This window comes from Falco biarmicus, chromosome 7 (genome assembly GCF_023638135.1).
Source record: "Falco biarmicus isolate bFalBia1 chromosome 7, bFalBia1.pri, whole genome shotgun sequence".
NCBI lineage: Eukaryota > Metazoa > Chordata > Aves > Falconiformes > Falconidae > Falco > Falco biarmicus.
Genome location: NC_079294.1, coordinates 6,968,866 through 6,995,596, shown reverse-complemented (window position 1 = coordinate 6,995,596; position 26,731 = coordinate 6,968,866). Strand labels below are relative to the sequence as shown.

Sequence of the window (26,731 nt, the reverse complement as noted above, 5' to 3'; positions counted from 1 at the left end):
TGTGAAAGGATGGTCAGAGGTGAAGGGAGCCAGTCGCGGAACTGGGAGCCAGAAGTTCCTGAATCCCAGCCTTGGCTTTATAGATGTGATTCCCTATAGTCTTGGGCAATGCTTTTACCACTCTGTGGCTCAGTTTTCCAATCAGTAAAGGGGGATAAAGCCCCAGTTCACATTATCTTTGGGAAATTAAATAGAAAATATTCTACACCTCACTGAGTATGAAAACCTTTCTAGGCCAGTTAACTTACATCTTTGCTATTTACTGAGTACCTGGAGCACCCTGGAGTCCAAAAACTCCAGTGCTGGACTTGCAAAATCTTTTGTCTTTGTTTTTGGTTGGTTTTTTTAGCCCCACAAATTCACAGTTGGCGAGATTCACTCTGCATGACAGTCTGTAATGTGCAAGACTGAGTGGTGTTTTAACCCTTCACTGCTTGGCATTTCCATAGCAATTTCCAAAACTCAGGTCACTTCCAAGAAAGAAATTGACTTAAAAGGTTGTAGTAGGAATAATATATCTACAGAAACTACAGGTTCCTTTTCCCATGGGTCTACCTTACTTCTGACACAGTGTTATTCAGAAATTATTTTTTCACTGTATTAATGTTTTCTGTGCCTCTAGTTCATGCCTTGGCTTTATGAATGGCCCTTGTCTTTAAGAAGACTTACAGGGCCTTGGAATTCTGTTTCATTTTTTCTAAGTTGATGTAAACAGAAGAATTGATTTCAAGAGGAGGCAAAGATCACTGATTTGTAGCAATTAGAGATGGAAAAGGCCTGTTTGGTCTAATGTATTCTGTGTTGTAACCAACTGATATTCCCCACCACTTTATGAAGTAAAATTTTAAATAATTAAATAATTTCCCTGAGGAGACAGTAACATTGTCTAATATGTAATCTTGATAGGAAGTGCTTCTTCATGAACTTCTTTCATCAGTTTCTTACTTGCTTTTAGTTATTTCCTGTGCCACTCACTCTAGAGAACTTGCCTCCTTCCACAGGGTTTTCACCTTTCTGTTATTTGTAACTGGTTAGCTTTCCAATCCTCATCGGTGAGTAAATGCTTTATAGGCATTACTGTCATTGATGTCACTGACTGAGCAGCCTCCCTGTACTCAGCACTGTACATTCTTCCTCTGTTTGTTGTATATTCACCTCCGCCTATTGCCTCCCTGAGAACAGATGCCCAGGGAAATGAGACCCAGGACCATCTGATGGTTTCTGGTGGAATGAACCCAGGTCCATCACCGCTAATGCGGAGGCAGAGACTGCAAGTCCTGTGGTAACTGAGCCGATTCCTACATGGATACCGGAGCGCCTGCCGGCACCTTCCAACGAGGAGTCTCGGTTCTGGTGTAATGCCTGATAAACGTGAAGAGGAGCCCGCCCTGAACGGAGAGCGTGGTGCACTGAGCCCCAAGTCGTTCTGCAGGCATCAGTGCTCTTTCCACGCCAGCCTCCGTGCTGTCTGTGTCAGCCATAAACCAGCTGTCTGCCTGAGCGCTCTTGTCTGCAGGGGTGTGATGTTGAGCCACTGACTCTATGAAGCAAGTGTAAGGCTACGAGTTTTCTCACCTCCTATCCTGCACCATGCAAAGGCGCTTGTTCTGTTTTCAATATCACATTGATCCTGGAAGCAAACTAGCTGCACTCATGTAGCTTCAGCGCCTAACCCAACACAGATAAACTAGATTCAGCGTTTCTGTGCCCCAACTTTGTGGAATCCACAAAACAGATAAGCAAGCCTTTAGATAAATGGGAATTAATAGAATTTGAAGTGTCGATACAAATAAAGTGTTTCTGTCATTTGGTTATGGCTGCTTGTTCCCACTGGGCTATATAAATCAGATCCTGACCTTTCTCAAAGGAATCGAAGAAGTGGGATATGTGGACAGAGCTGTGGATTTTATTCTGATCTCTGTTTCACATCTCTTCCTGCAAAATGAAATTTGTTCTTGTTTAAAATGGAAAGATCAATATGTAGTTTCAGCTGTTCTTTAATAGTTACTTTAGCCTTGGCTGCCTGATATGGGGCTTAATTTGGACCTGGTCAGTGAAAAAACAATAATTTATGCATTACTTACAAATCATCTCAAAGGTCTGGTAATGTAGACACCAAATTTTTTTCATACCTGTAAAAAGGTTGAACTGCTAACTGCTCTCTCTATACTGTACGCTAGTTCACTTTTTTGACATAAAGCAAAAGAGAACTAAAGCAGACTGCTTTTGTCTCATGCCCATGGCCTCAGCTTCTAGAGGGCTGAAATTATTAAGTATAATCTGCTCATATAAAGTAAGACCCGAATCACACTTTTCACAAGGCTAACTCTTTTTTTTTTCTTCTGCACGCTTGAAAAAGTTTGATTAACCTTCTTCTACCTTTGCTAGTCTGAGTTTTCTTTTTGTTTTGCTCCTATTGTGCTTCTGTGTTAGATTATCAAGGGCAAGGCACTCATTTTCTCAGTCATCCAAGACAGGATTGAAAGACCAATCTAAGGGAGGTTGAGATGTTACTGATCTTGTCCTGGGGCAGAGAGGTGAATTAGATGGCTTCTCAGAGTCTTCCTTAGTCTTATTAATGTCACAGTAGCCCATGTTAGCTGCAGCTTCTGGACAGACATATAGACTCTAAACTCCTTGTTTTCCTCTGAATTTCCCAGAGATTTTGGCCTGAATGCTGCTTTGCTTTGAATTAGGACCCTATATTTTTTAGGCTAAATGAGAGAGGGTAAACTAGAGAGTGGCAGCAGCATAAAGATTTTGGTTGAGGCAATAGAAACTTGGAAACAACTCCAGTTGCCTGAGCAACTTTTGCTGTTGTCATCTTGCTTGTTAATTCTCTCTCCTATTTTTAGTATTTATGTTACCGAGACCTCATTGTCTTTTGTCATGAGGGCAGTGAGCTGAGGAGAGTTGTGGTGTGAAGGTCGGCTTTTAACTCTAGTCCACAGTGAGAGGAACGGAAAGAAAGGTGTGGCTCCCAGCAAACAATAGGATCTGAGGGAATTGAAGATAAAGTCAAGGGCATCCAGGACTAAGGGGGAAATGAGGACAAGAAATAAAATGAGAATTCAACAGCAAAAGATGCAACCATATCGAACTGTGAAGGCAGAGGGAAAAACCCAATATCCAAGAGCTGAAGCAAAGATAAACAATGTCAAGACTCAGCTATTCTTCAGTCCCCTCAAATGAAATAAAATCCCAGATTGGAATTAATCTTCCATAGCACCCCTTGTTACACAAGGCGAAACTGAAGCTTTGCAAGAATTTGTAGAGGGACAGTTTGTAGCAGTTAGATTCCAGATCACCTGCCTTATAATTATTTGTTTAGTTGCATGGCCATCCTGTTTCATTTCTGTGTAAGCCACATCTGTCGTTTCCGCTTTGAACTTTTTTCAAGTGCTTTATAAAAAACATTGAAAGTAGAGAGTTTTGAGATGTTTTGATTTTAATGCAAACATTCCCTCTGTTGTATAATGTAAACCACAATATGGTCTTATAGTAACGCAGAAAAACAGGCCTGATGCTAAAACTGGTTGTAGTGGTTTTACTCCTTTCTGATTTATGGAAGAAGAAGATTCTAGTCCTAAATCTGAACTCTACAGATAGGCTTGTCTTAGTTTCCTAGATGAATATAAAATGTGAATGAATGATGGTTGTACTTTGTGATATTTAAAACAAAATATCTACTTAAGCAAGTGGGAAAATGGGACAATTCTGTATATTGTAAGTTTTTAAGAGCAGCTGCCTGAAAACAGAAGTGGTTGAAGAAGTTCAGTGTCTGCCAATCACAAACACACTTCTGAAACTTTTGTGCCCTTTCTTAGATATTAGGGGAAAATGGTAGCTTCTCCGTGATGCATGCGAGTTGCCTTTTCCAGGGCACGCAGCATCAGCTCTAGAAGAGTTTTGGGGCTGAACTCAACTGAGTCAGTTTATGTCAGTAGAGGATTTAGCACTCAAAGGTAAACTTTGTGGGCTGTAGCAGGCTGCCGTGCCCTTCTCCCATACTGATGTCAATTAAGTGTCTGTAAATCTTAGTGAGATTATGGGCACGCGTAAAAAGTCAAAGGGAGGTGGCATTAAAGACTGCTGGGTCAGCTGAGCTATCACACACTTGCTAGCCCTTCTCCTGCTGAAATTCCATCTACAATAAGGGAAAGAAGAGGTGGAATCAGTCTACACCTTGGGCACCAATATCAAAATGTTTTCTTAAATCCTTAGTATTACCATATCGGCTTTCATTTAATAACTGCTTGTTAGACAAATGTCTTATTGTGTTTTTGAAAGTTATTAAGCAATGAAGAAAATGTTGCTGCTGTAGTGTCCCTTCACAAAACAGCCTTTGGCGTTAATTTAGGACAGATGGATGTTTTCTTATGGTATTCTTTTTAGCATCTTCGCAGACTTGACAACACGTCAGGTTGGATTAATATTCCACCTGGAAGCGAGTACTTAATTTCTGCCCAGTGCAATTTGCTGGAACCTTTCAGCTTTTCTCTTTCACACCAAGGAGGCAGTAAATCATCATGACTAGTATCTAGGCCAAGAAGCAACATTTTGTAGAGCTTCAATTGCTCTTTTACTTTCATTAGCTTAAGAATCCATTTTGGTTTAGAAATAAGTTTAATCGCATTAAAGATTGTTTATTTTGTTAAAGGGTCCAGGAGCAGAAAAGCACAACATCATCCAGGGTTGAATGGTTGTGGAAGGAAATTCTGCTTTGCCCAGTAGCAAATTTAAAGTGTCTCCCCTTGAACTGTTGCACTGTATCAAAAACGTTTCCTGTGGGAACTGCTAATAGTAGTTAGCACAAGCAAATTCATTTTGATTTTTTCCCCCATTTTAGTTTGATCTAAATTGAAGATTATCAAAAGCTGAAGCTGGATGTGAACCTGATCTATTTGTCTGTATAGCCTATGGAGTAGGGATACAGAGGGCTCCAGGAAAAAAAAAAAAAAAAAAAAAAAAAAAAAACCACCAAAAATCCAGAAGACTGGCAATCTGTCATATTTAAGCAGCAGGCTCTGATTTTTATGACTGAGGTGCCAGATTTTCCTGGGAGAAAGAGGGACAAATAAAAAAATAGAGCTCGTCTGCTAGATTCCTCTCCAAAATATTTAGTCCTCAGCAATATCTGTGGTATTCAAAATATTTTGAATGTTCAGGTTAAACAAGATTTAGGGATCCAGAAGATCTCAAAATGTTACCATTAAAATCCTTAAGGTTGTAAGAGCTTGAATGCTTATCAGTTTGTTGGAAAACTTAGGAGATGCAGTAGGATTTCTGTTAATTGTACAGATAAGTACTAAATGAAATAAAAGTGGTTTTTTTGATCCCAGTCTTCACAGAGTTGTATTTGGCTGTGCTTTAGAATTTTGCATCAGAAATGAGAAAAAATAGGTGGAAGAATGCATTTCTGAGGTATAGTTCTTTAGAAGAAGCTAAGTCCAGAAGCAGATCATAAGTCATATCAATATACAGGAATTTGTTATGCAGATGAAGGCAAAAGGAGGAAGTTTACGTTAAATGAGCTGTTTGTATTGGTACTTGTCTCATTTAAGCAGCTAGAACCTATGAGAGGAAAAATATTTTGTAAATCACAAGTAGCAAAACTAATCAACACAACTTTACTGTAACAAATTATATCCTGCAGACCTTTGAGACCTACACTGATTCTGAATGCAAAAGAGCTATAGGATTAAATGTACTTTCTAAGATAATTTTAAATTGCTCTCTTAATCCTATGTATTCTACTCTGAAGTACAGCCTTGAATTGGAGCTGGACTCAAAGAGAAAAAAGAGGGGATCTAGATGCATTGTGTGAAGGGATTGTTTGAACATATGTATCGTTCAGCTCTAGAAAAGCATTGCCTTGAGGCTACAATAGGATTGTTACCAAAAATTTCTGTGTATGAAAATGGGCAAGAATCCCCCTTAATCACACCCTGGGTCAGCTGCCAGGGGTCTAATGAGCTTGCTTCTTGTTGAACTTATGTTACTCTGTGTTGCAAACTGTGGTATTTCCTTTTTGAAATATCAAGTGCTGTGTTTGTTTTTTTAAAGGACAATTCGAAGTCAATATCAATTATAATAACTGTATCGTTTTATTGATATTTAATGATTTTCCCAAGTGCTTAACAATGGAAAACTTGTTCTTCAACTCAATGTTGTAACTCAGTATATCAGTGAACACATTCTCATGCACATGTTTTTAAAAATCATTCTTATTAATGTCTGAAATAAAATTTAAAAACAAAAAAAGAGAATAGATCAGGTACTAATGTTGCAATTTAAACCTATTTGAATTTTCTAATGTCCTTCAATTTTTCATAGCTTTTAAAGGTATGATTTTTATACGTATTTTAATCTTGCTGAATATATCTGCCTAATAATAATAATAAAATTAAATTAAAACTGATTTTTTTTAAAAAATAGTCTTTAAAGATGCGGTGGGGAATAGTTATCATTACTGGCTTTCTGGAAGGTCTCAGACTGTGTTATAAGAAACCCATTTTTCCCTGTCATGTCTCCTTTTATTGTCACACTTTCTTTTTACCTTAGTCTTGCTGGCCTGTTCTTGTCAGATGCCCTACTTACGAGAAATTTCAATCCACTGCCTTTTTTTCCCTGTCTACAGTCAGCCCTCCACACAGAGGAAGAAGCACTCCATGCCAGCCACTGGCTGACTCTCGTGCTCCCATGAACTGTGCATCATTCTTTATTCTGAAAAAGAGATGTCATTGCAGCCAGCAAAAGGTTGCTTATGTACGTACCGAGTGAAGCCAGTGGAGTTTCTTGTTCCGAATAAAGTGTGTTATAGAAGTTCTTTGGTACTATAGAAAGTGTTCTTGCCCATCAACATTAGATTTCAATGCACTCATCTAACCAGAAGTCCTTATTCAGAACACTGTAAAAAACAATACTCTATAGTTGGGAAAAAAACTCCATTTCTACTGAAACTGTCTTTCTATATCATGTGCAATATATATGTAGTAGCAGACTGTCTCTAAGTGTTGAAGTCTGGGTTGACAGAGAGATTTATGAGTTCACAGAGAAATTTGGGTCTTGCGGTGCCATTGAAACACCTCCTAAGTGTCTTTCATGACCTAGTACTCCTTTCCTACAGAAAGAAAAATATGCATACTGCCACGGACCAAAAATATCCTAAAGGAGATGCAGGATTTCTATGCATTTACAAGATTTAGCTGGTTTAGTGAAGGAGAGCGTGGATTAGTGTGTTGAGAGAAGGTCTAATGGCTAAGCAGAATGCCTTGCTAACTGATCTTAAAAAAAGAATTGTTTTTGTAGTGAACTTGACTTAATTGCTTTTGTTTTCACTCTCCCCAAACCAGCAGGTCTGCTTCCCTGTCCAGTGCGTGTAAAATTCCCCAGGCTTAAGCGACTGGGAGAACCTGCAGGAAAGAGACCTCTCCTTTAGTTTAAAAAATTGGGAAAATAACTGACCTGTGTGACCCCAGCCTACATTAGTCATCAGCTTATTATTAATAAACAGATCAAAAATATTTTTTTTGTTAATATTTCTGTCTCTTTAGGTGGGAGGCTTTTTTAGTTTTTTTGTTTATATTGCCTCAGCTGCTCTTTATATATTTTTTTTCTTAAATCCTGTATTGACCATGATTCAAATTTTATGTTTATCAGTCTGTATTCATGGAAGTACAGAACTGACTTTTGGTACTTTTTGTTGGTGCTAGTATGAATTATGAGCTCTGGGAACGTACTTAAAGATAACTTCATGTCTGTGAGTGACTGCAAGCCACCACACTACATCTTTTAATATTATTTGATGAATGACTGACAGAGTGTGTTTCCAATATTTTATCCTTTCCCTCTAGTTTATCCAAGTAACCAATTGTACATGGCAGGTCTCTGAGGTGGGATAGAGAAACCGGTACACCTGTGTGTGTCAGCTAGTGTTTAATTAGATCTTTCTACAATGGGGAATAGCAGTTTCCCACAATGAATCTGTTACGTGGAAGGAAAAAAGTAGATGACTTTCCAGGAAGGTGATAAGGAATCAGGCCAGTAAAGCTGCTCTGAAATGGTTTAGCTTTGTTTTATCTGTTGCTGTAAATAAACAGCAAGATTCCTAAATGTTCATCGTTATAGTCAGAGATATTAACCCAAATCCAAACTGCTGTTTTCCTTTCAGCTGGATTTAAAGAGATGCGGATGATTATTTTTACGAATACCCCTAAAGATTAGGTCAGTGCTTTATGACATGTGAATCCTGTGGGCTTATAGCGGGTGTGTTGCTATAGTGCCTCTCACTGTTCCAGAAAGCCAGCAGTAACCAGCTGATGCTGGAGGGGATAGCTGTGGTCAGCAGGTACCTCATACAGGCTGGCAGCACTTCGGAGCAACAATTCCCCAGTAAGGATTATCGAATGCGTGAGGCTTACCCGTCATACGGCTTGCAGTATGGAAGTGTCTGCTGGTGACTGGGTGAAGCATCTTGCCAGCTGTTAGTCATAGATGGTTGGATTTTTTTCCTTGGTGTGTCTTTGCACTGAAAAAAAGATTCCAGCCTCTGTCTCAGAAAGTAAGATAGATGTGAAGCCACGTTAGGTTATTTATGTGTGGGATTTTAAAAGCAGTACTGCAAATTGTGCAGAGCAGTTGCTTACTCTTGGGCTGCCGTTTATTCAAAACATGTATTGGAGCACCACAGATCTACTGAACTTCTGTTTAGGGTAATATTACTTCAGTAAGCTGGGGGCTTACTCTAGTTTTCTACGTTATAATGAAGTTTGTAAAAGACACACTCTTTTTACGCCTGACAGAAGAGTTTTTATAGAAATAATACATGAAGCAAAAACTGGAATGAGTCAGTAAGTGACTGTAGCTGAAGAAAATGAACAAGCAGAATGATGGCACTTGTTTACTGTCACTCCTAACACCATCAAACTGAGCTGCTCCTTTCTGCTGGATATTGGCCCAACCCATCTTACCTGTACAACTTTTCAGCAGCCAGGGAATTTGAGCAAAGCCTTTGTGTGAATCCTATTCCTCCCTGTCCTGTAGGAGTGGTAAGAGCTTTTCTCCAAACCACGCTTTGCTGGATAGCTCTGCTATCCATCAGTGCGGAACAATGGAACTGCACTTGCCAGAATTTATATCTTGGGTAATTATTTCTGCTTTCATTTACATTAGTTTCTAAGCCTCTGTTTTCTTCTGGCAACAGGCCCAAGTTTTTGGTAACTGGACACAAGCCTTCAGGTAGCCTTAATTAACAGCTCTTCCTCTTTTTTAAATTTTACTTCCCTTTTTTTCCTATCTACCTACTCATAGGGTTTTTTTTAAACTTCTACTACCTCTTTCCAGCATAGATTTCTTATAAATTCTTCCTTTTTTTTCCCTCTTTATTGGGTTTCTACTCCTAACACGTCTTCTGCTACTACAAGAAAGTTTTTTATCTAAGTACTACTGTGTGTTGGTGTGACTGACACAGTGCCTTGTCCTCATGCAATCAGATCTGGAGTCTGATCAACATGGTTTAGCTCATGGCACTGAGTTCACGCAAGGTCTCATGTCCCAAACAAATTACACATGCCTTCTAACTGATTTGGATAAACAAATACTCCGAGGAGAATCTGAGATATGGTTTTCATAGGATTTAACTTTTTTGACCTTCCAGAACCCCAGGCAATTGGATGTAGAACTATTCTCCACTTTACTAAAGATACATCTCTCTCTTTTCAAATATATATTTGTACGCACACATGCACTTATTTATTTATAGCTAAATAAGGTCATAAAAAAACCCAAAAATCTAGGATGTTTTAACTATTTTATTGACTTTTCAGATTGTTTTTAAGCTGTTTTTTAAACTTTAAAGGCAACACTGATAGTGAACGGTTCCAAATGGTAAAACAGAAAATCCCCTTCAAATATAACCGGCCCGTAGAGGAGTGGCTGCAGGAAAAAGGTAACAGTCATTAAAACGTTCATTTTAAACCCATTTGATTCTAAACCCTCATTTTTAAAGCCTGCAAATAAATGTTTCTTAAATGATAATCGCTTGCTGCATAAATGACTGTTTTAATTTTCATTATAATTTGTGTTAGCTTCCACCTGCCATATGTTGATAAATCATGCTATAATACATTGCTATTAAAATGCAGTTAAAGGGACAAAATTCTAAGCTTGCTATAACAGTAATGACAAACAAACAAGCAAAAATTCAGGAGACATTTTCTAAAAAAACAAAACAAAGAGCGAAGAGCAACAACATGTATTATGGCAATTTAACCACTGCATGATTTTCCTATTTTGATTTGGTTTTAAACTACATTTATATCTTTATTATCAAAGTTTTATGAAAAATATTTCAAACCTATTTGTTAAACCAATTCCTGTAAGTTTGGTTTGGGTTTTGGTTTTTTTTCCTCATTAGTCTGATTAGCACTATGGCTATGTATTTCCTATTTGTATTAAGATAATTAAACAATTTTTAAAAATGTTGTAAAGAAAATTTTTTTTAACATTTTCATTTAAACTACAATGAGGAAGACAGAGAAAGATGATTGTTCTGTTTCTTTTATGCTATGTCTGGAGTACAGCTGGAACACTGAAATGATACATGTGTCTAAGTTATCAGTCCAATTCTTCCCTTATTTAATCTCAGGCAGCTCTACCTGATTTTGTGGGTTTGCCGGGAGTAATTGGCCTCAGTTCTGCACAAATATTGTTAACGTGCATAAGTCCAGCTGGCTTGAATGAGAGTTCTGCATGCACTCTGTGACCTGTTGAAATGGGACTTGCACCAGAACAGTATTTTTTTTTTTTTAATCAGGAATTTGGATGGGGAGAAAAATCTCCAATGTAGAGTCCATTCCAAAGCCTGTTGAAGGTAACAGAATAACTCTTACTGATTTCAGCAGGGTTTGGACTGGGCTCTTGGTGTTAAGGTGAAGCTTAAGTCAGGAAGATCTCCCTCTACACTAAATTGGTGTTTTAAAAAATAAAAATAAACCCCCCCCACTAACTCATTCCTTGCCTTGACATCTAGAAAAAGCAGAACACGATCTTCTCTTGTTTCCTCTTAAGAAACTACTGCTGATAAAAGGGGATGACCTTTGAACTCAGATCTTGCATTTTCTGTGCTGACATAGACTATGGTGGTTAACAAATTTTCTAAGAGGGAAAACCATTGTTTTGTAGGTTTGAAAAAAGATAATTTATGTTCTTTTTCGAGCTTCTGTCCTCAGCTGAATTAACAAATTGATTTGGTTCGTATGAATTTAAGTTAAGGACACAAAGGATGTGGCTGACCACAGTCAAAATATTTTTATGTGAAGCATCTGATCCTGCAAAGTGTTGTGCACACTCAGTTCCTGTTGACTTCAATAAGAGCTGGCAGCGTTGCCCACTTTTCAGGTTCGGTCTACAACAGTGTAATGTTTGTAACTAAAGCTAAAGTATTTGTGAAAGTAAGACTAAAATTTTTGTGTAACAAAAACAAATATTTTTTTTGACCACCAGGGTTTTATAGAACAGTTAATTCAGTGAAATTGTAAATAAATTTCAAGATAAAGGTATACAGAAAATGCTTATTGAGTCTCAGTGGGTTGCCCTGTTAACTTACAAGACCAAACTAAAATAAATAAATAAAGCTTAACACTAAAAAGAGGATAATTTTGGTAAGTTTGTATTGCTAAAGTCCCTTTAACACTAAAGACAATGATTGCCTCGATTTTGTTAAAAGAGATGCATGTTTAATACCTTGATGCCATTCATGTGCTTGAGAAACCCACCTTCATTTTCTTTTGTGGTTTTGATTTTAGTCTTTGGGGTTTTCTTTTTTGGTTTTCCACCAGATTTTTCATTTTATGTCACTGTTGCTCCAAGTTTAAGCTTATAAGCATGCCAAGGCACTTTCATTTTTAAGTCATCCTGAAGTTTTGAACTGAAGTCTACCTTTCGTGGATATTGATGCTTTGTTAAAAGACAATCACATGTGCATAGGGTATAAAAAAGACAAGACCGGAGCATTCAGACATTCCCAAAGCACTAGCTTTTTTTGAGCTAGAAGGGTAGGGCCATGTTTTCACTAAAATGAAAGGAAATTCAGTCTTCACACTTTGTGTTAGGGAATGATATTGTTCAGTGTAACACCTGAGACAAAATAGCTTTTTTCCTTCATTCCAAACTAGATAGACGATTTCAGCAACTTAGATACCACTCACATGAAAAAAAATACTAAGAACAAATAATTGACCTAGCTGTTCACCAACCTGCTCATCCATCTGGTCATCCATCCAACAATTAATGTAACACGGAAACCTTCTGTCAGAAGACTTTATAAAGATGATGAGAGAAAGGGTAGCTTGCTATCAAAATGGAACAAGATGAACTGATGGATGGAGGAATAGATAGATTCATCAAAAAGATAGCACATAGAATAGCTGTCTTCCCCACATGAGTTCTTGGCTTGTGTGATTTAAGATGAAACACTTTTTGGTTGACATTTTTGAATGCCATAGATTTGGTCTTCCTTTGGTAACACTGTTCCATTATTCATAACAGTGAAATAGTTCATTCTTGGAAAAGAAATATAACCCAACGTCTTTCTGGAGTAGCATCATTGCTGGGTTTAGGATTTTTTTTTTTGTGGTTTTGTTTTGGGTTTTTTTAGAATTTTATAGAACAGTTTAAAATATTTTCAAGAGGAGCCCAGATTTAAAATCTTGATTATATGAGTAATTAGCAAAATATTTAACATTTTGAAAAACAAAGCCATATTAACCTCACTGAGATTATGTATGTGAGTAAAAGAAGTATTAATCCTAAATTGTTCAACAAGTAGTCATAAAACCAGCAGATTTCCTTAGCAGAATACATGGTGTCTGCTAAGGCACAGATGTTACCTATTCTGCAACTGGATGACCTAATACAGATCCAGAAGCATCTCATCAAAAGGACTGATCCTGGAATTGCTTAATTCTTCAAATCTCTCTTACTTACACGTGAAGTCTCATTGATGGAAGTGACTGCACTGTTGAAGCAAGAGCTATTAGTGTGAATTAGGATTTGCAAAACCAGACCCAAAATCTCTCCTACTGTTGTAGAAAAGTTGCACTTCAGTAAAATTTCTCTGTTTTTAATTGGTATTCATTATTCCAAATGAAGAAGTCAATGAGAGAGCAAACAAAGAAATGAGAGCTTGAACTATACAGAATATTTACGAAACACCTCAAAAACTTAAAATATGCTCACCATTTTTCTTTAGTATGACACTAAAATAGCAGGAGGAAGAATTCACTATGGAAAAAAAACCCGTAAGTCCGCAACCCTTACACACCTGGTAGAATTTACTAATGTAAACAGTTCCTCAGTAAAACTCAGTGGCCAAATAGATTTTACTTGGGTGAAGTAAGGGCTTCACATCCATATATATGATCAAAAGAATGATCAGAAGAGACCGACAGCGGCATCGAGTTAAGGGTATATTCTCTCAACAGTTTTCTTTCATTCCATATACATTTCCCTGTTGTCTTTATTCATGCGTGCGTACACCATTGTAAAATGAAGAATGACGAGCGACAGTTCGTAGGTGACTCCAACAAGTGATTGTTCTTTTAGCAAACACAGTCCTAGGACCACTGCTATCTCCAGCATTAACCATACAGTGCAGTGCATGAATCCTGGTCTGGAAGACCACTTCACAAGCAAGGCAGACCCCAAAACATGCAGTCAGTGCTCCTATTTTACTGCGGTGGGGCCACCTCCTTGGTGTACACTCTCTTTCAGCATTATTAGACACAGATGAAGGCCTAGAAATACAGTCATGATCTCTTTTTCAGCCCTAATATACTAACTCCTCATTCTTGAAAGTAAAGTGAGAGATGTGACAGGGATGTCTAATGCTGTGCTGTGAGCTTGGGTTAGAATAGATGACATCCTGAAGGAAGTCGTCGTGCTCCAGTAAAAGGGAGGGAACCTGTTTTCTATCCTGGCTTGGGGAGCACTCCTAGCTGGGACAGCAAAAATTCTCCTTCCTCATCATTGCCCACCCTTTTTCCTTTTGGTAAAAGATGAAAAACATACAGTATTGATTTAAAGGGAGAAAGGAGTGGAAATGGAAAGCTTTGAATAGTCAGTACCTTCCCTCCATTTTCAGGGATAACATCTCAGTATTGGTGGAATAACGCCCTGTTCTTCACGTCTGCCTTTTGGCACTCCATCATGAGTGAGGGTGAGAAGGAAGGAACAGTAGCAAGTGAAATGTCTGGGTACGCAGGGGCAGGGACAGCACATAAATAAATACAGTACGAGAGGGAGGGGCTGTGTGAAGAGAAGGGAAGGGGGTGTAGTAAAGAGCTGACAGCATATCCATAAAAAAAATCCAAAGCACAACAGGACAGAGGGGAAAAGCAAACTAAGGACATAGTATATGACAAGAGTTTGTCCTTCTACAGCGTACAGTGCCATTCCACCTAGCTCAGACAGGAGCTGGGCTGTCGATATTGACAGATATTGTTATTGGATCCAGTTTTCCTCCTAGATGAGAGGAAAGGCTCTGTTTACATGCTGAGGAGGTGTGGCTTCAGTGCATGTTTGTTGATGTTTTAATAGACATACGTTGCCCCTGGTAAGTTTAAAACCTTTTGAGATGCAGAATATCGCATCAGGTGTTTCAACACTTTCCAGGGGAAGGATATCCTCCATTTTTATTTCTCATTTCTTCATCAATGCGGTTACCCAACCCTGATCAAGTCCTAGTGTTTCATTTATACATCTGTGGGTGAGGAGCACCAGGGACGTGCAGCCCACCTCCACATGTCCATATGTTACACCTCTCCATACACTTTTTGCTTAGTTAGCTAGGGCTGTCTTTGGGGACAGGAACTCCTTTCAGATACATTTCTTCTCTTGTCCCCGTTCTCTTCCCCATGGTCCATCCTGTCACCATAAGATGATGCAACACCGCATCACCACTTGACTTCAAGACCCGTCACGACGACCACCAAAATTGGTGAGCCCCCCCTTGTATTTTGATCTACTCTAACCACTGGCTGTGAAGGAGTGAGCAGTGGGTTATAGGCTGTGCTTTGCTATGTGGTGGCATTTTGCACCTCTCATCAGGGTTGACTAGAGAGAGAAAGTGGTGAGTGAGAACTGGGGAGTGGGAATGGGATGGGAACATGCGTTTCAAACTTCATAAAAATGGGAAACTACATAGATATTTGAATGATGATTGACTTGATAACCTTTCTGCGCTCTGCCCAGTCTGGTTGTCGGTTAATTGAACAGATTCCAGGTGGCATGCCTCTAATCTTCTGAGTAACAGTGAAATTATAGGCACTGCCTTTGCACTGCGTGAAGCAATTTATTTCTTAACATAGTCAACCTAGTGCAGCCTGGGACATAAGCAGTATTTATAGAACAGTCCAGGCTGAATGTGATTTGTGTGTCCTGCAAAATGAGGTGAATTGGCAATTGTTGCTAGATTTATTTTTAATAAATATATTTTTCATTATATATCATATTGGACCACTCCTAACACTCAAGGTGTGACCTTGAGTAAACCTCTCAACCTGCCTACATATGAATTTCACTGTCTGCAAGAGGGGAGTCACATGTAAGGCATTCTGGGGCTTAATCATCTGAAGCACTATGTTATCCTCATTATTTCAAAAACTTTGCTCTTTCAGAGACATCAGAAATGTTTGCATTTAGTGTTTCTTGGGTTTAGATATGTGAGCCTTCACAACACAATATTCATAGCTGGAAGATCATGACTGATCCTGTCTTAAGATTCACACACAATCTTTATATCACCATCAATTTTTTCCAATGTTTTACTGCGCTTAAGCCACCCCTTAAAAGCTTTGCATTATTAGAAGTGGCTTTATGAGTTAATCCCATCCTTTGACCAGTCAAAATAGGTTTGCTTATGAGGTAAACCCTGACAGGAACTGCAATCTGAATTGATAGTAGTAAAATAGCCACATATTGAGCCTTATTTGTAGTTTTCAATGGATCCAACTCTAAAAGAGTGGGTTCAAATTTCTGACTGAGTCAAAGCTCCTCCAGAGCTTTGATGTGTGAGTGGATGCTGAAATATGAGGTTCAGTTTTAGCTGTTTTTGCTTTCAGGTTAATCTTCCTTATGAATAAGCTTTAGGCAGTACTTTTCTGTACCGTATTTCTACAGTCATCATAAACGCTACCAAGAATGAATCTACCTCTTTGTTGTCCATCATTTCCGGCCAGGACTCAATGTAAGATGCAAAACAAAGGAAATGTCTGGCAATAATGTTATTCACCCCCTTCACTAGGACGACAGTTAACGATCTTCAACACCCAGGCGCAAATAGCCATAGGAGGGAAGGACAGAGGGCGTCTCTTCCAAGGCCAGCTCTCCGGTCTCTACTACAATGGCTTGAAAGTGCTGAATATGGCAGCAGAGAACAACCCCAACATCAAAATCAACGGAAGCGTCCGACTTGTTGGTGAAGTCCCTTCCATCTTGGGAACAACGCCCACAACCTCCGTGCCACCAGAAATGTCTACTACAGTCATGGAAACCACAACTACGATGGCCACCACTACAACCCGAAAAAATCGTTCACCACCAAGTATCCAGGTGAGTCTATTAGTCTTTTGCATTTCCTTGGGTTCTTGATCAGTCTTTTGTTTTGCTGCTTACTTGTAAGCTCATGGGAGCCATGTTCCCTGAGTCATGCTCCATGTAACTTTTTTTTAATGATGTTGTACAGGGTAAACCACCACAAAATGTTGTCCTCCTGTGTTGGTGAACAAACAGCTGGATGAATTATTATGGCACACGCGTGTGATAACGGGGACAGATTTTGCTTCAGTTCTAGTGCAAACCCATTTATATAAGGAGGATTGCCCCAATGTGAACACAAACATGATTTTAACTTTGTTTCCACAGTTTCATATGTGGGGAAACATATTCCTAAGAGAGTTAGAAAGCTTAATGGGGGATGGGTGTATGGTTATTTATGACAGTATATACTGCAGCAATGGTGAAGTTCATAATGGGGAGAAAAGCAATGGAGCATTACTTCAAGGTAGAGCCATTTTTCATTTTCCTTTTGTAGCCTTCCTGTAGGAAATTTTAAAGGAACGCTATCAAGATCAGTTTCTTGCAAAATGTAGGTATCCCAACATAGAGCCATTCCAATATCTTTGGTAAAAATCATTCCTACAAAATAAATGCATTTCAGATGTTCTGGCTTAATTGTGCCAATGTAGTGTTTTGAGTCCTAAAAATGCAGTGGGTTTGGAACTACTCATGTGACAGCCAGAATATGGTACTGATTAGAAATAAACACCTTAAATTGCCTCTTCTTGTCTGTGCAATCTGAGCAGTGGATCAGATTTTGAAAACTATTTATTTCAGTGGCATACTATCAAGTTATCAACTGGGATGAAACAGTTGTTTTAAAATCTTTACGTCAGAATCTCATTCTATATAAATTGACAGCAGCATACATTGGCTGAGACACTGGCGAGTGCTTATTGATCAGAATGTCCCTTTATTAAAACTCCAGAGAAAGGTATATTATTGTGTAGTTGGAGAAAAAAAAATATTTCATCTCCTTCTCTGAAACAAATTCTGGTGCTTGGGACAGAAGACCTTCATGAAATCAAGGACTTTGAAATCTCTAATGATGCAAGTTGCGTGCCTGCTTTCTGACTGCTTCAGAAGGTTTAATCAGTTATTGATTGGTTTTGTGTATATATGTGTGTCCATACTCTTTTATTTTTTATCTAGTCCTGGTCACTTAGGATGAGAAAACACAAAAACCACCCTCTTACTTATGTAGGAGGTCAGGCCACACCTGGAGTATTGTGTCCAGTTCTGGGCTCCTCAGTACAAAGGAGAGATGGAGAGAGTCCAGCAAGACACCTCTAAGATTGTTAAGGAACTGGAGCATCTCTCCCATGAGAAAAAGCTGAAAGAGCTGGGCCTCTTCAGCCTGGAGAAGAGAAGGCTCAGCGGGAATCTTATTGATGCATACAAATACCTGAAGAGAGGGTGTAAAGATGACAGTGGTGCCCAGTGACAGGACCAGAGACGGGGGGGGGTTTGGACCAGGTGACCTCCAGAGGTCCCTCCCAACCACAGCCATTCTGTGATTCTGTGAGGTACCTCTGGCTGCAGCCGAATTGACAGCTATTAGAGTAATTAATTCCAAGCTAAAGTTTAACATTGGTCCCTTTGATACTCTGTAAATCCAGTTGGCAGCAGGACTGGGATTAACTGAGTTATTAGCTACAAACACCCAAGAGGTGATTTATAAAGCCTCAGCTAAATGAGGGGAAATTAACCCAGGTTTGGTCATTGTTTGTAATAAACTTTGAAAGTCTTACAGTTCCTTCTCCCCAGCTAGCTGTAATTTTAGAGGAAATCTGTATGATTTCATCTCCAGAAGGATAAAATCTGTGGCTCTGATCCTGCTCTTGTTAGTTTATTGGAGATTTTCTATACTTTATAAAGGCAGCAGAACTGCGTTTAGCTATAACAGTGTAATGGAGTGTAGCAGTGGACCTTTGTGGGCTGGATCAAGCTGGAAATGACCCTGGCTTACTTGAAGAGGAACTCGTCCAGAAAGCTTTCTGCCTAGCCTACATGGCAGTTCAGCCAGCCTTTAGAGACCACTGTGTGCTGAAAGAGCATCAAGAAGGTTTAATAAAATGTCAAAGTGCTTCTAAAAACATAGTTAGAGCAGAGATTTCCTGGATACACATGCACCACAACAAATGGCCTCATCTTAGCTGATATTAAAGCAATAACTCTTTGACACTTCATGCTACCCACTGAAGGAAAGATAAAGGTCAATATGTACCTCCATTACAACTTTCTGCATTTCAATATCAGGCCATTTTATTGCTGTCGCAGCACAGATGGCTTGCCTTTCTTCCTTACTCTTGATAGAATTTGATTCTGTCAGCTTAAGTTGCGTTATTTGTGCGATGAAAGTGAGAAGAAATTGTCTTTTTCTGTTTGGGCAGTATCTCCAGCTGTGGTTTTCAGATGCCTAATGGTTATTTTATCTTGCTTGTGTTCAACATCACCATTGTCAAGCCTGCTTACAATTTTAGATCTAAGTGGTGGAAAAATCTAATAGAACAAGTTTGTTCTTTGGGGAACGTAAAATATAGCTACCTGAGGCTATGAGCGGTACAAATACAGTTAGTTATTACCTTGCTCCAGCTTCCTCTTCTCTTTTCTGCTCAGAAATAAACAATTTTTCTTCCCTTTCAAGGCAGTTCACGGTTTAGTCTCTTCTCTCCTCATTCTGAACAGCACAATCCAAGCATTTTTTCGCTCACTTAGTTTGATCACAACAATCCGTCTGCTTCCTGGTACCATCCACCAAGCAACAGCAGGTTATTTTTCCGATCCCATTTAAAGTCTCTGTTCGTCATGATGCATGCCAAAAAGTTGTCAGAGGTGAGGCTGGCGATGGTCTAAGGCAGCTGTTTATCAAGCTGATCAATGTTGTCACATTTTTTTGTTTTATTGTCCATTTTTTTGGATCCATGTGTGATACCTTGTTTTATGCTTAGACTGTGTAGTCCTTGGGTTCAAAATGCGCTGTTCAGTCTGCATGCATGTACTGTTTCGCACAGAAGGGTTTTGGCCCACTGTAGTAATACCAGGCATGATACAAGTAAAAGCAAAGCATCTAATGCAAAATAGCAAGTATTGGAATAAAGAATTATTATTACTACTGTATTAGAAGTATCTGTGGTATTTTTATTACTCATTTTCATATGTAAGTAACTAAAACTTCTCCTTTTTGAAATGCATATAAAGCTTGTGCAGAATATCAAGTCCGTAATCCCAAAGTGATACAAAATCCAGGGGAATCTCACTAGGATTTAGATTTACACATCACTTGTTAAGGAAGTACAGAAGATCATGATAACTTCAAAGAGTTCAATTATTTGTAACATACACCATGATACCTCCTGCAGTTAGATAGTCTGAGTACTGCCAGAAGTATTTTAGAGCACAGTTAGATTAAAATAGCTGGTAAAATGAAGTGCTTTAAAAAATACACAGTATATGCACAGACCAATGACATGCTTTTCAATCTGTGAAGATCCCAAACATGAGATATAGTCTTGTACAAATGACCAAGACAAAGGGAATTGAGAGAAAAATATTACTGGAAATAGCCGGTGGCAATGATATTAGCATTTAAAATGTCTGTAACTTCATTTTGTTTTAAAATTTATAATAGCATTTCTGCAAGGCAGTGAAAGTCAGATCAGTGAAGGATAGGCAGGACTGGAGTGAGAAACAGTGGAGATGTGCCACTGTATGCTGTACTGGTAGGAAGGTTTCTGTGGTTCAGATAGCCTTCAGAGAGGCCTTGAAGGAAGAACAAGAGCTGACCTTCTTCTGTTAACTGAAAATAAGGGAGAAAAAGGAGTTTCACATCATGTTTGTTTCAGTGAGTCGCAAACGGGGCTTGTGCTCTGCTGCCCCTGAGTAGAACCACTCACGTGTCTTCCTCATGCATGGTTTTGTTCTGGATTTAAGTACGGTCTGTTCAGAAGGGACATGTGTTGTACTAAATTCCTGCTCCCGGTCTCAGGGACCTGACAGACCAGACTCTTCTGTGATAACAGCATCCTCTCTGGGACTTCTGCTTTGCCATGCTGCCCTACAAAGGCCTCGAAGACAAGCCGCTAGCTTTCTGGTGTGGGACACCAGAAACCATGTTGTATAGGCTGCTGTTAGAGGAGGGTCACCGTACTCTGCCATGTCTTATTCTTGCAAGGCTTCCACATTTCTTGCAGGGTTACTTTGTTAGTAATCGTTAAAGTCCTGCAATCCCACGTGCCCCTATTTCCTGATTTAAAGAACAGCTTCAATTATTAGTGAAGTAGTTCAGGGGTTTCCTGGGTTTGGGAGACTTCTGTGAAAACAAGTTAACATGACACTCATTCTCTTGGCTTCTGCTTCCTTGTCAGCTGCTTATGTGCTCAAAATTTAGTGAGTCACTGCTCAAAGCTTTTTGGGAGACTCTCCATATGCTCTCGTGTAGTGCATTCTGTCCAGTTCACAGCTAGGTCATTCAGTTTCCAAATGATTTGTGTAAAGATATCTTTTAAGTTCATTACTAAGTAAAGCTAGCTTAGAAGAGCATGCATGGTGTTACAAGAGTCTTCCATTCAAAACACGTTGAGTTCAGCAAATCCAAGATATGATTCTAGCTGTTGTGTGGGTCCTTAAGGAGAACTGCTCCAGATAAGCTTCTGGGGGCCCGAGGACAGGCCCCTGGTATGTCTGTCCTATGGCGTGGGTGGCTGGCATCCCAACACCACTATCATAGACATTTTGCTGTGAAAAAGAGATCAAACCATTCTGGGAGGACAGATGGACTTCTGGTTATGCTCTGCATGAGGAACCAGAAACTGTGTGCCCTGTTACATATCCAGTGCATGCCTCAGCTTCTTGAGATGACAATAATGGCACTTGCCAAACTGTTCAAGCTGTAGCTTGGAGGTGATGAGAATAAATTCCTTGTGGAAGTTTTCAGCTATGATCTCAGAGCCATAGAATGACAATGTTTAAAATACGATATGCAGAATGTTCTCTCTAAAGAATAGAAAAGGGCATCTGCCTGTTATCTGTATAGAGAGTCTACCCACTGGTGTGGCTCAGAATAAAGTTCTCAACCTTTTATTTTAACCATTAGGCTTTCCAGCCTTCTAACTGTGTTTTCTATTGAGGGTCCAATAATCTTGATTAATGTCTTTCCATAACGTGCAGCTCCAGGCTAAATCCTTTCTTACAGTGTATATCACAAAAGAAAATAACACAGAAGATTTGTCAGTCTAATTAGACTTTCACTGTCAGCTAAGACAAATAAAATTGGCTCACCCATGGTCTTGCCTAGGTACTTTCTTTTAGAGTCATAGATAATAATTTGGGGGGGAAAGAAATTGGCCTTTAATTTAGTTTTTGCTTCTTATAAGTCACTAGTGACAATTTCATCCCAAGACTGCAAAGCTCTAATGAAAAAAGAGCTTTTGATGAGTCTCTCCTTTAAAGACTGACTTCATTGGCCCATTGGTACCGCTGCAAATAACGCAGTCTCGCTCTCATCTCTCTTTTTCTGCTTCTTCCTTAACTATTTTTTCTTAAAGAGACTAAAGCCCCCAACCTGTACCATCTTTCAGAGTGGGACCCTTTCTACTGCACTACAGTCCTGTTGAGTGAGATGGTAAAGTTGCATTGCTGCAGTGGAATCATAAAATGGCATTTACTTATTCAAAGTCACATTTCTTCTGTGATGATTATACAGTAATGGGGCTTGGGCAGAGAAAGAAAGCAGAGTTTGGAAGCAGGAATCTGAATGTGGGATAGAAAATTTTTATGCAAACTATTGTTCATGTAGGTTACAGAGTGATTAATTCAATAATACCAAATGACCCCTAAATACTTCACGAGTGTGTAGTACAGAAATAGGTGTAGTGAACATTAAAATACAGAATCTTGTGTGTGTAATGTAGTAGCTACCTAGCCAGAAATGTGTATGTGATGGGATAATGTTCTGTATGGGAAAGAGATCAAAACATTCTCCAAGTTTTAACTTCTTATTAAATGAGAGAGTGGGGTGGTGCGTTTGAATAATATTTATTGATGTAGTGTTCAGGATACTCAAATGACCTATGAAGCTCATGTAATCTAAAGTATAATGCTATATTTTCATTATTTCATTCGCTATCTGCAGAAGACAGGTGTGCTGCTCTTCTGGAAGTGCCGCAGTGAACCAGAAGCTCAGTAGCCATCCTAAAAGAGAATGTGATTTTACTGTAGTATTATTTTTCCAGCCTACGCTCCCAAGTGCTGACAAATACTGATGATGGAAATAAGCTCAGCCTTGTATTTCTGCTAAGCACAATTACAGTAATAAAGAACATTGTATTTGTAAAACAGCTCATGCATATGCTGGTGTATGCTGTCATTTGTTGACATTATCACCAGCGATATTTGAACATTTAACTTAGTAACCATTGTCAGCTCCAAATGGAGACTACTCTTTTGTGACTCCAGGGGAGGGATTTGATTGAATGTGTGTGGCAAACACAAGTTTGCCTCAAGTTGATGCATAGTATGATTTCTCAAAATATAGCTTACACTCTCATTCTTTGCATAACCTGTTTTTAAATAATAGCATTGTCAAGTAGTCACTTCAGCCACTCCTCTGTGTGTTCTGCTGGGACACACATCATCTTTTTATTTCTTCCATCTAACAGTTTACAGAAGGCCCGAGTTAGCAGATCCATTCCTATAAGGGTTGAGTTTACATTGCCTTTAATCAGAACAGTCATTCAGGATTTGCAGCAAAATCTCAGCTGATGTTTTTGAAACACGTACCCAGTTCTGTTCTACTGTGAATTTTGGAAGTGAAGATTTGGCCCAGCATATGAAGTGGGGGGGGTGGGGGGTGGGGGGGGGTTTAGCACTTTTCTAGAAATTCAGCGCATGTTTATGATTTTTTTTATCTTGATCAAGAAATTACTGAAATATTTGCTTGATTTGAGGTGTCCTTAAAGCAAACCCTTTTGTGTAACAAAAGGATAAGAAGCTGTAACATCCTGATTTCGGCTGGGATAGAGTTAATTTTCTTCCTAGTAGCTGGTAAAGTGCTGTATTTTGGATTTAGTAAGAGAATAATAACACATTGATGGTTTTGTTATTGGGAAGTAGTGCTTACCCTAGAGTCAAGGACTTTCCAGTTCCCCATGCTCGGCCCGTGGGCAAGTGCACAAGAAATTGGGATGAGACAGAGCCAGGACAGCTGACCTGAACTGGCCAAAGTGATATCCCATACCACAGAGCATCATGCCCAGTATAGAAACTGGGGGGAGTTGGCTGGGAGCTGCTGGTCGCTGCTCAGGGACTGGCTGGGCATCGGTCAGCAGGGGGTGAGCAACTGCCTTGGGCATCACTTGTTTTTTTATTCTTTTGGCTTTTATTCCTTTCTCTCTCTCTCTCCCCCCTTTTCATTGCAATTTTTGTTGTTATTATTATGTATTTTTATTTTATTTCAATTATTAAATTATTCTTATCTTAACCCACAAGTTTTACCTTTTTCCCAGTTCCCCTCCCCATCCCGCTGGGGTGGGTGTGCGGAGTGAGCGAGCGTCTGCGTGGCACTTGGTTGCTGGCTGGGGTTAAACCATGACATGTAATAACAACTGTAGTAAACTGATACCTACCTTCTGCAGGCAAGGAGGCATACATTTCTTGGAAAGTGCCCTTAATAACATCAGTATGTACTTTTTTTTTTTTCTTCAGGGCACAATATCCCTTTGTGTATTAAAACATGTCATTTGCCCTGCCAAAAAGGATTCTTGAAAGTCACGTGGAAGATTATTTTCAAAATCTGATTAATGGAGTACTCAGGAACTGAAGCTACCATAGTTGACCATACATTTGATCACAAGCCAAATGAAAGAATAGGACGAGTGTGTTCTAGGGCAGTTTTGCTGCAACAATATATGATGAAGAGATCCAATACTGCAAAAGCAACTGCTTAGAAATAAATGGAGTAGAATCAATGGTTATAGCTCAAATATAGTTGGAGGATTAGCTCACGTTTTGTTATAGCATATCTGCTCTGCTGGCTATTTATATACTTCAGGGAAATGCCTAGAAGCTGCAGTAATTGCCAAAATAATTTCAGAGCATATAGTTGCATATTATTTATTTGAGATTTTTTTTTACAAGGCTGGCTGAGAGTTTGGAATGTACGTCTTATCTTTCCTAGCTCATATCTGAATGAATGTGCAGAAATTAGAAACACATCCATGCTGTTGTGACAGACCCGCTTTCTGAAACCATCTAATTAATGCCTTGGGTTTTCTGTAGAATGATGGTGGTGTTAACTAGCAGAAACAGAAGGATTTCTGCTAGTTTCTTTTTCGTCTGTGGGATGAGTCGTCACTGATTTGCAAGATATGTCTGTCACAGTACACCTCTTAAAAGTAGCGATTAGCAAGACAGGCTATGCAACCGCCAATCCTTTCTCTCCTCCCTGAGAAGGCATATGAGTAGGCGGGATGTTGTTAATTTTGATTGCAAAATTCTGTTCTATTGTATTCTGAAAGACAAGAATTTGTTTCCACAAATTTTCAATACAAAAATAAAGCCAAAGGGGCGAGGAATTGGATTTCAGTTCTCTTGGTATTGCATGGCATGCAAATGATCCCCTTCTTTCTTATATTACATATCTGGGGGAAATTTGGTCCTGTTGGCTTTTCACAGTTAAAATGACTCGTGAATGGACTGTCTTCCCTAGTAACTGCTTTGAAAGTTTTCCGCTGGTGCTGTGTTGCCCATTTTGCTGTGTCTCAGATTGGGTGTGCTAAGGAAATCGATTTATGGGTAAGGACACTTCCAGAGAATACCAGTAGTTTATTAGGAGTCATCAACCAGAGAGTAGAAGCGTTGGGAATGCTCTGATGGCTAAATCTACGAACACGGGTAGAGAAGGGATGACTACTGACAAGGAACCAAGATCCAGAGGATGAGATACATCTATCTTATAGAGATACGGGAAGGAAACAGCAAGATTGAAATATGGAGAGTGACATGGCTAGAGGTGGTGGGCTGGTGGTTCTAGCAACTCTCTTTTGGAGAGGCAAAGGAGAGAAAAGCAAGAGACTCGTACCCATATGGCTTAGTAACCACTCTTCTACTTTTTAATCTCTGCTTTGTTCTATAGTCTATCTTCCCAGGGATAAAAGGAATTTTTTTTTTTTTTTTTTTTTCCAAGCTGGCAGGGACTTGGTTCAGTGTACCTGCTGATACTGAGATCTGAGGACCCATGGCTTCTTCCACAGCAGTTCAAAGCCAGGCGGGGCTGGACTGTCACACACTTGTACTATCATCTAAAAATCACCTCTTCCTCTCACTTGCGACAGCTCTTTTCCAGTGACTGTTTCAAAGCAGGAAAACTCATTCTTAGTGTAAAAAGAGTCAGGTCAGGTAGGGAGAAAAAACTACTATATGTTGTGCTCTTCTAACATCTAAGTAATAGCCTCAGTGCCCAAGCCATACACAGAGATTTGCACAAATAGCTTGGATCTAACTTGGTCATAATGTCCTTTTTTTTTTTTTCCTCCTTTCTTTCCTGAAAGATGACCTCCAATGAAAGTATAAGGACATGAATGATTTTAATCTGTGGTAATAATGGAGAACCAGTCTTGACTGACTCCAGCAGCATAAATATACCAAATGACAGATTGTCCTGCTGCCTCCCTCCCTGCTGCCTGAGCACACACATACACACTCAGCAGCACACAGCAAAATTCAAATTGGTCTTTATCTTTTATCTGTTGCCCCAGTGATTAATGCTGCTCTTGCTGGGAGACTAATCGAATGAGGGGAAATACGGAGGAAGAAATATGTATTTCTTAGACTATTGTTATCAGTGTATTATTATTCCTTTAATATATTTTTCTCCTGTTAGAAGAACTTAATGTACTGACACAGCAGGAAGCGAGAGGTGAGAGCAGGTTTGATGGCAAGAAGATGAATGGGGCAGGCCACAGCAAGTGAACACAGGCACTTTGCACGAGGAGGGGAGCTGCTGAGCTGCTTGGGGGTTGCAGCATTTTAGCTAGAAAACCAGGAGGCTGTAGCAGGCTGAATACAGGTCCTGAACCAGGAGCTACTGTTTTCTAAGCCCTACTCGATTCACTCA

The 26,731-nt window shown here is 39.3% G+C and overlaps 1 protein-coding gene across 26 annotated transcripts in view; it reads left to right on the top strand.

Annotated features, from left to right (window-relative positions):
- The window catches only part of NRXN3 (neurexin 3), a 1,022,200-nt gene that overhangs the window by 895,086 nt on the left and 100,383 nt on the right, over positions 1-26,731 (top strand). For 9 of the 26 annotated variants that reach the window (XM_056346615.1, XM_056346611.1, XM_056346614.1 and 6 more), the window contains 3 exons: positions 9,860-9,949; positions 14,939-14,998; positions 16,304-16,611. In XM_056346615.1, coding sequence (XP_056202590.1) covers positions 9,860-9,949; positions 14,939-14,998; positions 16,304-16,611 — 458 coding nt within the window. The remainder of the gene's footprint in view (positions 1-9,859; positions 9,950-14,938; positions 14,999-16,303; positions 16,612-26,731) is intronic. The other 17 variants (XM_056346632.1, XM_056346622.1, XM_056346630.1 and 14 more) reach the window with 2 other exon arrangements.